A 12,525-nucleotide genomic window follows, 5' to 3' on the forward strand; every position below is an offset into this window, starting at 1 on the left:
CAGAATAAATTATTCAAAATTCACAAAGTAACATCTGTGCAGAAAATTGTCCTACAATGTGTTATACTACAAGGCCAGTGCTGTTTACATAATAGTAAACTATGAAAAGTTAAATAAATTAGTACTTAAAATCAATTTGGCCATTTGTTTTAGTTTTAATTAACTGGATGAACAGATTAAAATATATACATTAAGATATAATATTGTTTAAAATCCTGTATTTGTTACCCGACTATCAAGGTTTCATGTCATACATGTATATAACCTGAAAAATCTGCTAAAAAAATAAACAACTATACTTCAAAGAAGACAAAATTAATTCACAAAACATTTAAATGCACAGTTTTTCAATGTATGCTTGTGTTGTGGCTCATCAATCATACGACTTAAACAGATTTCCTACATAATGTGTTTCTGTGCATATCTTTTTTACATTTTTGTTTCTTTCTCCCACAAGGGTTCTATTCAGCAGCTGGTGATAAAAGATGACCCTCGAGCAGCTGAGGAGCAGTGCGAGGACGATGATCCCTATGTGAGATGGGCTACTTTGATTTTAGCATTTTGATTTTAGTATCAGCTTCACAGCGATTTAGGCAAAAGAGTCTGAAGCTGAAGCACAATAGTGCAAGCAAAAGAAGTGTGCCCCCTAGTGGTTAAGACAATTTGGTCATCACTAAGCACATGAATGTTGCTTGAGGTGAGTTTAAGTGACCCTTTGATACAGGCATCAGGATATCCCAGTGGAGACGATACTTTGGATGACAGAGAAACAGAGGAAGACTCCATGAAGAAGGGAGCAGGAGGAAGACTTGAGACGACAAGGGTATGTGTTAAAAACAAGGTTCTGATTAGCTTTTACTGACATAAAATGATCAGTTTGACCACGCATAGTGTGCTTTACAAATAAAAACAGAGAAGTAAGTGCAGAATAAAGTTTCAATTGGTAAATATTTGTCCACTTTTAGCTTTCTAATTCTTCAAGTGACACATCTTTCATGCTGCGTCAATCTTGAAAAGTCTTTTTTTCTCCTCTCTTTAATCCTCCCTCGGGGTAAAAGTCATTCTGACCCAAAGCGTTTCAGACACAGCAAAGTCTTTGAAGCTTCAAAGGCAGCTTTGCTCAAGGGCCTGCAGGGTGATAAAGCAGCCTCTCTTCAACAAACACTCATGAGCTGATCTTTCATGCTCACAGTTGAAATCCTGTCTTTTTTCAATTATTATTATGCCACTATTATAAAAAAAAAAAAAAAGGAGATTGGTTTGGAGTTTCAAATGCCTATTTGCATTTTATTGCATGATTTACTGCAGAGGTCAAGTCAATTAATCAAAGACTGCAACCCAATAGAAGCCACAAAGTCTCATTTCACCCTGTAGAAAAGTACAAAACTGCTTTTTTTTACCTTACTTTTATTATTATGACAACATTAAATAAAATTTATATTTTTTGCATTAATAAAGATTTGTTTTCCAAATAGAAAACAGTTTTTAACTTTTGACACAGGTTCTCATGAGTTCCTTTCAAAATAAAAGACACCCTGTACCGTAGATCATCTTAATGCAGCAAATGTAGTAGTTCTGTCAGCAGTAATTAAAAAGAAAAGAAAAATATAAATATACTATTTTATTGTTGTTGGTGAATCTCAAGCCAGAAATTTGTAAATCTAGCAAAATAAAATTAATTGAAAAAATGTACTTTATTTTTTGGACCGTATGCTGCCTTGTATTTTATTCAATATTATTAAGTCTACCATGTAACTCGGTGCACCTTTAGTACGAATTCTGCTTATTGATCTCCCGTTGATTTTCTGTGATACACGGCACCCAGAAATTGATTGTTTCATGATATGGAAGGATCTAAAACAACCATTTAAAAAACACACAAATCACCTTCAAAAAACATGTTTAAAAAGAACAGATTCAAAAATGACAATAAATGAACCGTGTTGCTTTAATTCCAGGTACGATTTCAAACTTAAGAATAAGACAAAATTGTCGGTGTCTGGGTCATGCTAAACACAATACCTTAAATAAACCACACTTGAACCTTAACTGCATAGACATAAATATGTTTGTTCTTGTTTTTATTTTATCATGCCTTTTTCTTTCTTTCCGGCTTCATTTTCCTAACTTGCACAAGATCTTTTGATTTTGATGTTTTGTAGAAATGAAAAGAAATAAAGAAATGGAATTTAAAATATGTCAAAATGTTCAACTTCAAAGCCAAACTGCTACAGATTGTTGAAGCATTCTGGGTGCTGTAGTTAGTGGAGTAATACTGTGCTACAGCTGTTTGGGAATGAATTAAATAAAGTTGAACTGTTTTATTTTGCTCGATGCGCCTTACAGTCTGAAAAAAATGTAACATTTTTAAATTATATTCGTCTTATTTTTCTTCAACTACACAGCCACACAGGAGGGGTCAAAGAGCTTCATGGGGTTGCGGGGTTGTTGCAATTTTTTCAGCTTTCAGCATTCATCTCACTGCCATCACAATTTTCTTTTTGTTTTTTGGCAGCTGTATGTGTTAATTATTTACATGAGCATCTCAAATAAAACTTCACTTTTTTTTTAATCTCTCCAAGGTGGAAAATAGGAATCCCGTTCAAGCACCACCAACTGTGACTACCCATGTGGATGAGTACTTTGGTCACATGACTCCAGCATTAACCAATGAGGAGGCGCTGACAACAGGTCAGACTACAGCACGAATTTCTGTTGTTTTCTTTCCTAAGGCATCTTTCCATGATTTTATTTAATAAGGTCAGAGAAATTCTGTCATCAAATCAGAATTGAATCAAACTGTATGTATAAAATTAAAGTTCTGGTCATGGTTTGAGCAGCTTAAAAATAAACAACAGCAAAAAGTAAACTGAAAAACAAAACAAAAAACCTCTACTGACACATACACCCCATGACCCCTTACCTACACAATGAATGTGAGCACGAAAACATGACTGTAATTGTTTTTCTATGTTAATTTTAAAAAAAAGTTAAATGGACAGAGAAATAATTTTCTTTTTTTCTGTTCCCCTCTATTTCCCTTGTATTATACTTGAACTTGTGCAAGATCTTGTGTTTCTGTTATTTTGTGGAAATACAAAAGAAATACCACCTGACAGTCAAACCATGCTTACTTAATATCATTTGGGTTTGCGGAATTTAAAATAAAAACATGACATACCACAGAAACACTTATCATAAGTTGGAAATTATTTAATGTGTCACATACAAATCAACTTGAACATGTGTCACATGTATTTACTTCTGCATTAATAAAACTCAACAGAAGGCCAGTATTTCAGCAATAACGGTTTAAAACTTGCGTTGTAAGCTTAATTAATTTCACAGAAAGAAAATAAAGTAAAAGATTCTCTCACAAACCGCTGCCCTGTCCTGCATTTTTGCCCGTTTTTAGACTTTAAAACTTAAAGTTCGATTTGTAAAATAAGATGTAAATAATTGTTGCTCTTTCATTTTTTTATTTAAATTTTATTTGAAGACAATGAAACACATTTATTTTATGAAGATGGTGATCTGTACTGGGGAATACTTATGTGAATATATTGCAGTTATTTTTATTTTTAATATATTGCATTTATTTAGACTAAACTAACATCCTGTCACATCCTGTTTGTTCAGCTCGATCTCAGACGAGGGAAGCAGAAGAACGATCAAGAGATGTAAGTTAAGCATTGGATTTCTTTCCCTTTAACTAATCCGATCAACCAAATTTCAGGAAATTAGTATCTTGCTGCCAAAAAAAAAACCTGTCTTGATGACAAGTGTTCTTTTTGGTTAATATATCAGCTCTGCAAGTAGGGATGGGTATCGTTAAGCTTTTAAAGGTACTACTACCCTTATTGATACTGCTCATCGATCTGGTATTTTAACGATACTGTTATCAATACTTTTTGATGGGGGGGATAAATAAATAAATAACAAATCAGGAACATAGTGTTTTATTTCCTCATTATGCAGCAACATTGTTTTTTTAACAAAACATTTTACTTCATACGTGATAATGTTACAACACAAACCTGGAATGCACGTGGATGTGCCAGACCAGGGGTCGGCAACCTGTAACTCTCAAAAGAGCCATTTGGATCAGTTTCCCACTGAGAGGAAAGCACAGGGAGCCGCAACACTAGGTGTGTAAGAAAAACTGCCGATATGTTGCGTTAGTTCATTTGGGAGTACTTGTATTGATTCAAAATGCCTATTATATTATAACTATTATAAACTGCCTATTAATCAGGCAGTTTAAGTTTGTTTAATGTTTAATGGCCTTGTGGTAGAGTGGGTGGGTTGTGAGTCCAAATCCAGACCGAGTCATACCGAAGACTCTAAAAATTGCCTCACAGCTGGACTCTCAGCATAAGGGGTTTCATTTGGGGGTTAAATCACCAAACGGTTGCCGAGCATGGTTGTGTCTGCAACTGACCACTCCCCTGGGGGATGGGTCAAATGTGGTGAACGAATGTCCCACACCAAGGTGCAAATATTAGGTCACTATTTCTTTTCTAGATTATCTTAGATCATTATTTAGATTAGTCACATTGGATTGGATTCCAGAACATTTAAGAATAAGATCATGTTTTATGATCCAGACAAACTTTATTCAACTGGATATTTGAGTAACCACAATGCTGAAATCCACAGAGTCATGTCAGAGTGGGGTTAAAAGGCGATCGAGGTGATCCAGGACCACCGGGACCACCTGGCCCCCCAGGGCCTTTGCTTGAGCTCGACAAGAACCAGGTGGAAACACCTGGTCTGCAAGGTCCACCAGGAATCCCCGGAGCAAGAGGAAGAGATGGTCAAAAGGTAATCTTTTGTGTGTCTTGTTAACAAATACAGCATCGTCTCACTTTTGTGGAAACTTCTACATGAATTGACAATCAGTTTGGTTTCACCCACAATTTTAACCAAAAAATGTTTGCTTGTTTGTTTTTTCAGGGACGCAAAGGTGATAAAGGAGACATGGTTAGTAACTCAGAGACTTTTGTTTGCTTGTCCTTATGAGTTCAGTGGAGTCGTTCCATTTTTTTTTTACTTTGATACATTTTTTCCCATACATTTATGAAAAAAGTATCTATGATCACAATAAATGAAAACACTGCAAATGCACAGTTTCCTTGAGAAAATCGGCTTAGACGTTTGTATGCATGTACACTCACCGGCCACTTCATTGCTAGTACCGCGTTGGACCCCTTTTGCTTTCAGAGCTGCTTTAATCTTTGGTGTAATAGATTCAACACAGTACTTGAAACATTTCTCAGAGACTTTGGTCCATGTTGACATGACACCATCACACAGTTGCTGCAGATTTTTCTGCTGCACATCCATGATGCCAATCTCCCGTTTCACCACATCCGTTTGTTCAGAGATGCTCTTCTGCAGACCTCGGTTCTAACCAGTGGGTATTTGAGTTACTGTTGCCTTTTTATCAGCCGGAACCAGTCTGGCCATTTTCCTCTGACCTCTGATATCAACAAGACATTTCTGCCCACCTCATTGGGTATTTTCTCTTTTTCGGACCATTCTATGTAAACCCTAGATGTGATTGTGGGTGAAAATCCCAGTTGATCAGCATTTTCTGAAATACTCAGCCCGTCTGGGACCAACAACCATACCAGGTTCAAAGTCATTAAGTCACCCTTCTTCCCCATTCTGATGCTCGTTTCGAACTGCAGCAGATCTTCTTGACCATGTCTACGTGCCTAAATGCATTGATTTGCTGACATGTGATTGGCTGACAAAAAATTTGCGTTAAAGAGCAGTCAGATAGGTGTGTCTAATATAGTATCCAGTGAGTGTGTATTCAGAATAATGTCACTAGTGGCCTCCATTGACGTGACTACGGTTATATTTTTCCACCAGGGCCAGAAAGGATCTCAGGGCTTTCCAGGCCTGGGTGGAGAAGATGGAGCTAAAGGAGAAAAGGTGCATCAAATGCTTTTGTTTGAAATAAGCTGTTGAAAACAGCTTTAGAAAGCATTTATCCAAATGCAAAGAAAAATGGGAAAACCTTTTGGGATGTTATTGTTCTTTTCACTTTTACCTGCACAGGGTGATCCAGCAGTTGGTTTACCAGGCCCCCCTGGCCCACCAGGGCCCCCGGGACCTCCCAGATCCCGCAGTGTACCTGTAAGCTTGTATCTTTTTTTCTAATTTTGTTTGTCAAAAAAGTACTCCTCAAACACTCTTGAAAGACAAAACATAAAAACTGTGTCTCAGTTTAGACAAGATGCGCTGGGTTCTGGATTTGAAGACCTGGACACAGACAATGAATTCATCAGGGTAAAAAATAAAACCACAGATACAACAATCTCACCAAAAGTTTCAGTTTAAAATCAGTCTTCTCTTGCTCTCAGGGTCCTCCTGGTCCACCAGGGCCTCCAGGACCTCCTGGTCCCCCTGGACCCCACAAAGGAGCAGAACTGTCCCTTCACCATGCTGGACCACCTGGTCCACCTGGGAGAAATGGTCTAAACGGAGAGCCAGTGAGTGAACTTAATGAAACTAAACTTTAACTCCTTAAATATTTTAATTAATTTGGGTTTTTGTGTTTCAGGCTGCATTTATGTTCAATAATGGGTTTATGTCACCTGTAAATTGAGCCTCGTTTACCCCCTCCCTGTGTGTGGCCCTTTAACTTTATCTTCCCACCTGTGCTGTCTCCCCCTCTCCCATTCTGTTTCAGATTGTTGAGGATTTGTTTAGTGGTTCTGCTCCTGACAGCTCAGTTTTGAGCTCGGAGCAAACCTCTGTCCTCAGCTCCAAGCTCTATGCTGATTTAGTTTCTGGTGGGAGTTCTGACTCTGGTTGTGGTTCTGGCTCTGGCCATGAGTATGGGTCCACCTGGGGTTCAGATGAGGTACTTGGTTCTGGTTTGCTGCAAAAACCAGACAACAATGACAAGACAATACTTGATCAGTCAGAAGTCAGAGTACTGAGGTGGCCCAACTAAATTCTGCAAAGACATAAAAGCAACGATCAAAACTTTGTCACTGTGCAAAAAAGATGATGTTGTAAACAGTTAGTGCTTTTATTGGTCAAGCAACAATACTATTGATAAAAACCAAAAACGATGAACCTCATTACTCAAACATTACTGACTGAACGTTTGCTCTTAGCATGTTGTCCACCTGCTCACAGACAGCAGCCTGCTTTCAATGTACACGCTATCCATTGAAAAATGAAACATAGCAGCATGAAGTTTCATTTTATTTATGAGAAGTAAGTAAATGGAAAATAATTGTTTTCAAGTTGTTTCATGAGTGCATTTCATCTTTAGAAACAATACAGATTTGCACATTTGCTTTTCTAATTTGTTTTACTAAAGTCTTTGTGCTAAAGGGATCGACATTCCTTTAATGCATATTTTTGTTTATTTTTATTTTGCATTTGTATACATTTATTGAAAATATGTATGAAAAATTAATGTAATTGTTTTTTTTATTTTATATTTTTTTCCCTCCTGAACACAAACTGTATGGTTTCTTTTTAGGAAAAACAAGGACATCCTGGATGGGATAAAATGACTGAAGCAGAAGTTACCTTTGTTCTACATGTCAAAGGACATAAAAAGTTATAGTTTGACATCTTTGATAAACTTACATTAGAAAGGAATAGGAATCCACAGAGTTTGCTAGGGACTAAAAAGCTTGTTTAGGAAAAGTTCTTAAGTTTTAAATATGGTTACCGATTTATATCTAACTAAAAGGTGTTTATATGCTGGTCAAACCCGTAATTGGAAATACAGATAGAAGTTATATCTCAGTGTCCTGGATCTTTCATTAGCTGTTTTATTGTTGTTCATCAGCAGAGATTTATCTTGAGTTGATTTCCCGTTTTCCCCTCTTCCTCTTGTTATCACAGCCCTTTAATTGGTTTTGATTAAATGTTGGCACTTCTTAAAGGAATACAGAGCAATACAGATTCCATAAGAAGCTATTAAATCTTCCTTGCTGTCGTCACTGCTGCCACTGCTGCCACTGCTGCTTCATGTTACATTGTGCCAAAGCACAATAGATAGACATATTTTGCTTCACAATGTTGGCATGCATGACGTTCTCTGTTTGTGAAAATTGTTTGGGGGTATTCCTTTAAAGTGATCAGCTGTCGTCTTGACACATTGTTGGTTCCTTTTGAGAAGACATGACCTTTTCACCTTGTGTTCCTTTCTTTCTGACATTTCCTGTTTTTTTTTTGTTTTTGTTTTTTTTGCTCTGTTTCTGTGATTGGTTTTCCAGGGTCCTGCAGGAAGAAATGGGACTCCAGGTCTACCAGGAGCTGTTGGAGAGAAGGCAAGAACTCGATGCCATTCCTAATTCTGATTTAAAGAAGTCACATAGTGGAGATTGTTCTCCTTTTTCTAGCTGGGATGTTGGAAAAACACAAACTTTGAAACGATTGTGGGCTTTCTTTTAAGCGCCACAACCCTGAGAGCATCAATGCTCAGTGGGTCATTCACTCAAAGTACGTTTTAGTCTCAGTCTCACTGCATGAAAAGCTGAAAGGTTTTCACTAAATGTTTGGGTATTTCCATTGACTGTATATGAGAACTGGACTGAGTGACTTCTCCTCCTTGGCATTCCAAACAGGAAGTACCCGCTGGATTCAAGAAGCCAAAAATCCTATAGACTTTTATAGAGAAATAAACAGCTATTACTCAGTCACTCTATTTGTCAGAATAACCATAATTGCTTTGATCCCTTTTTTTAACATGTTCTTGCTAATCCTAATTATTTTTAATGACATTTTTTCTGTATTTATTAAAATTATTAACAAACTGATATAATGTGGTAATTAGAAGCCTCGATAAAAGTAAGGTATGTGGTCTCAAGTCAAACGTTCAAACTAATTAACTGACAAATTCTTCCAAGCCGGCTTTCAAGAGGTTTGGACTTCCAACTAGCTCACTCCTGACTGGTGAGAGTGGTTGCTATAGAAATGTACCGGTAGACTCAGACCGACTGGAACCAATTATTTGTTACTGACGATTTCTGTTTCCAACATGGCTGGGGTCGGATTGCGAAATAATTATGACTGAATCGATTTCATTGTATTGGAACTAGAAGTGAGTGGTTTTCTGTGGGTGACGTCACAGTTGCTCAGTTCAGTTCTCTTATACAGTCAATGGTTACTTCATAGTCCATTTAGCTACTGAAAATGTATTAATAATATGCCCGCAAATTGACACCTCCTCATTTTTACTTTTTTAATACTCACAGGGTGACCGAGGGTTGCCTGGAGTACCTGGACCAAAGGTCACCAATACATCAAAATTAAAATAAATCCCCTAAATAAATGCATTTTTGTCTAACCAGACTAGTTTTTTTGTTGAAATTTACAGGGGGAATGTGGATCTGTAGGTGAAATAGGAATTCCGGGGCCACAAGGACCAGCTGGTCCTCAAGGAAGGAGGGGTCCTCCAGGCCCACCAGGACCCCCTGGCCCATCTGGACCTCCGGGAACCAAATTCTTTGTAGAGGTGGCTGAATTGAATACTACACTTGCCTCACAGGTTTCGGCTGATGCAGCCAGTTAGGTTAAGATAAAACGGTCAAACTGGGGAATTAGAGCTTGGAGTGAGTCTTGAATTTGGGTTTTTCTTGTCAGGATATGGAAGGATCTGGGAAAAGTGAGACGCTTTTTGGAGCAAGAGACCTTCAGGTCTGTGCCACAGAAGTTAATGAGCTGTTATACACAGTTTCAGATGTAATATTTGTTTGTGTTTGGTTTTCCTTAGGGTCCTCCAGGCCCACCTGGACCACCGGTAATTTATTTAGCACACATAAACGCACAGTCCTGCAAAAAAGCCAGCATGTTCGGCTTCTTCATTTAAAGTGCGGTGACGTATCTCCTTGTTTTATGACTGTAGGGAGAGGATGGAGCCCCAGGAGTTCCAGGACACTCCACCAAAGTAAGTTCATTATTTCTGTGCAGTGGTATTGCTAGAACATTTTATATGAGGGGGTCAAAGGGGGGCAGAAGACTTTGAAAAGGTGGCGAATGAGAACAGCAGAGTGGAAAGCCATCACAATTGAAAAGATCAGAAATACATAGTTAACAGTTTTTTTATTGACATTATTGTTCATATTAAAACAGTAGTTCTTTTATCTGCAGTGCTAATGGTTAAGAAGCTTGTTCTGATGGTTACCTAATCTTTGACAATAGTGACAATAATATTGACTTAAAAATTGCGAAGCGTTTTGATGGGAGGGCAGCTGTTCCCTTTTGCCCCACTGTAGCTCCACCCCTGGTTTTGTGTCTTCTTAATGGACGTCTGTGATTTTGCTGTTTAACTCCAGGGTGAACCAGGCAATCCAGGACCGGAGGGCCGTCAGGGTCCTGCTGGACTGCCAGGCGCCAGAGTAAGTAGTTGGTTGTAGAAGTTGCAGCATCAATATTCTTTCTGATAAGATATTTAATATTTAAGTGAAATGTTCAGGGAACATTCTTTAAACTGAACTTTTAACTTAAATTTTGAGAAATGTTGCATAAGGTTTTTTTTTTAAATGGCTAAAGAAAAGAAAAGAAATTTGATTAAAATTTGCATGATGCAGATTTTAAAATCTGTATAGTTAAGGATTTGTATGACTCCAGCTTCCTTCGGCAGTCCAAATACAAACTTCATAGGTTGATTGGTTACTCTACCTTGTCCCTTAGGTGTGAGAAAGTGTGAGGCCTTTTGATGTCCAGGGTGTACCCTGCTTTTGACCTTCAGATGCTGGACTAAACTCCAGAATTTCTATGACCTTGCACTGGAAATAGCCAATACAGAAAAAAAATGGCTTATGGTTAGGAAGGATGTAGTCACTACTAAATTGCAAATTATCATCAAAGAGCCAACAAGCCAACTTTTTGCTCAGTTTTTCCAAATCTTTCTTTTAAAATGAGGCATTTTGTACCTGAGATGGACTCAAAGACGTGAAAAACCAAGACTAAAAGAAAAATATCAAACCGTGAAAAAACTACACTTTTTTAAATGTATTTTTATGATCAATTTAATTCATTCATTCATTCATTCATTCATTCATTCATCTTCTGCCGTCATATCCCTTTCGGGGTCACGGGGCTGCTGGAGCCTATCCTGGCCACTTGTGTGCGAAGGCAGGGGACACCCTGGACAGTTCGTAAGTCTGTCGCAGGGCTATGATAAAGTTATTTTTGATAATCAAAGACGGTTGATTTGTAATTCTGTCCAGATCAGTGCAATAAGGTAAGATTATTCTATTCTATTCATCTTTTAATGTTTACCCACAAAAGTGACCAGCAGATCACATGTAACTCCTTGCACCAAGCATTACATTCTCACTGTTTATCTAAAGTTATCTTTTTAAAAATGTGCAAATAACTTTTAACTATACAGCATTTAGCATGTTCAGTATTTGTGTTAAACCTCAAGTAGTCAACGTATTAAAGTCTTAAATTAAGCTGAGCCGGATAAACATAGTCAGGTAGGTTTTAGCAATTTCACTGATATTTTTGATTTGTTAGAGAAAGAAAGATCTGCAGGCTTACAAGATGTGTTAATGTAAAGCAAACTACTTTAGACAAGTATATAAATGAGGAACATATTTTGTGGTAAATTAAATTTTTAGCTTTTTTTTTTCTCTCATTGCAAACAGGGATCCAAGGGAGAGAAAGGAAGTCCAGGCACCAAGGTACTGTTGCTGACCTTGCACACTTTGTTCCACCTTCTATGTAGAAGCCAGAGCATACTTGGTGTCAGAACCCTTTTTAAAGCGTTCCCTGTGGTCTTTTTATTGCATTGATGCAGTCTCTAGGCAAAAACAAAAATACCTGTTGTTTTATGGGAAATAGTTGCTGCAGAGCGGCAGTAGTTAATCAGACATTTGCCTCCATCGTCCATCATGCATCTGTTTACACTCTCTCCTGCTAACTTACAGCCCTTTAAAGCCCTAACCTAAAGTACACAGATCTAGTCGTCTGCAAGTAGATGCATCAGAATGGAGCAGGGAACGTGTGGCCCGACCAGTAAAATCCTTTTTTTTTTCCATCTGCTCCTGATTCACAATGATTTGAATCAAGGAAAATCAAGACAATTCAGATTTAAATTAAATTTCATTAGAAAAATGCCACAAGAACATGTTACAAACCCCATTTTTATCAGTGTGTGTCTTTAAAGATTTCACAAACTTAAAGTGACCTAATCAACACGAACTGAAAAAGCAGACATATATATGAGTTGAGGACAATTAACCAAAGTGAAAACAGCTGTGGATGATTATGAACAAGATCCCGAAGTCACTTTGACGGAGGGAGAGCTCAAAACACAACATGACCACACAAGAAAAACACAAAAAAGACAAACTTAAAGTGCACAATCCTCACACATAGATGAAAATCTTAGTTTGATTCATGTCAGCTGCTAGTGTAGTATCCATAAAAACCAGTGATGCTTTTTTGTTTTAAACATTCCAGAAATTACTTTTTCAATCTTGTTCATCTGTAGTTTGTATTGAACAAGTTTTAAAATGTATTTAGTGACTCTTT

General features: G+C 37.5%; 1 protein-coding gene across 4 annotated transcripts in view; it reads left to right on the forward strand.

Moving 5' to 3' along the window:
- The window catches only part of LOC101169641 (collagen alpha-1(XV) chain), a 60,993-nt gene that overhangs the window by 28,165 nt on the left and 20,303 nt on the right, over positions 1 to 12,525 (forward strand). For all 4 annotated transcript variants that reach the window (XM_023964779.1, XM_011486582.3, XM_023964777.1 and 1 more), the window contains 18 exons: positions 458 to 532; positions 725 to 823; positions 2,583 to 2,691; positions 3,640 to 3,680; positions 4,660 to 4,824; positions 4,957 to 4,983; positions 5,881 to 5,943; positions 6,070 to 6,147; positions 6,238 to 6,300; positions 6,375 to 6,503; positions 8,256 to 8,309; positions 9,237 to 9,272; positions 9,359 to 9,496; positions 9,625 to 9,678; positions 9,755 to 9,781; positions 9,887 to 9,928; positions 10,317 to 10,379; positions 11,637 to 11,672. In XM_023964779.1, coding sequence (XP_023820547.1) covers positions 458 to 532; positions 725 to 823; positions 2,583 to 2,691; positions 3,640 to 3,680; positions 4,660 to 4,824; positions 4,957 to 4,983; positions 5,881 to 5,943; positions 6,070 to 6,147; positions 6,238 to 6,300; positions 6,375 to 6,503; positions 8,256 to 8,309; positions 9,237 to 9,272; positions 9,359 to 9,496; positions 9,625 to 9,678; positions 9,755 to 9,781; positions 9,887 to 9,928; positions 10,317 to 10,379; positions 11,637 to 11,672 — 1,299 coding nt within the window. The remainder of the gene's footprint in view (positions 1 to 457; positions 533 to 724; positions 824 to 2,582; positions 2,692 to 3,639; positions 3,681 to 4,659; positions 4,825 to 4,956; positions 4,984 to 5,880; positions 5,944 to 6,069; positions 6,148 to 6,237; positions 6,301 to 6,374; positions 6,504 to 8,255; positions 8,310 to 9,236; positions 9,273 to 9,358; positions 9,497 to 9,624; positions 9,679 to 9,754; positions 9,782 to 9,886; positions 9,929 to 10,316; positions 10,380 to 11,636; positions 11,673 to 12,525) is intronic.

The sequence above is a fragment of the Oryzias latipes genome, chromosome 17 (genome assembly GCF_002234675.1).
Source record: "Oryzias latipes chromosome 17, ASM223467v1".
In the NCBI taxonomy this organism is placed as follows: Eukaryota; Metazoa; Chordata; class Actinopteri; order Beloniformes; family Adrianichthyidae; genus Oryzias; species Oryzias latipes.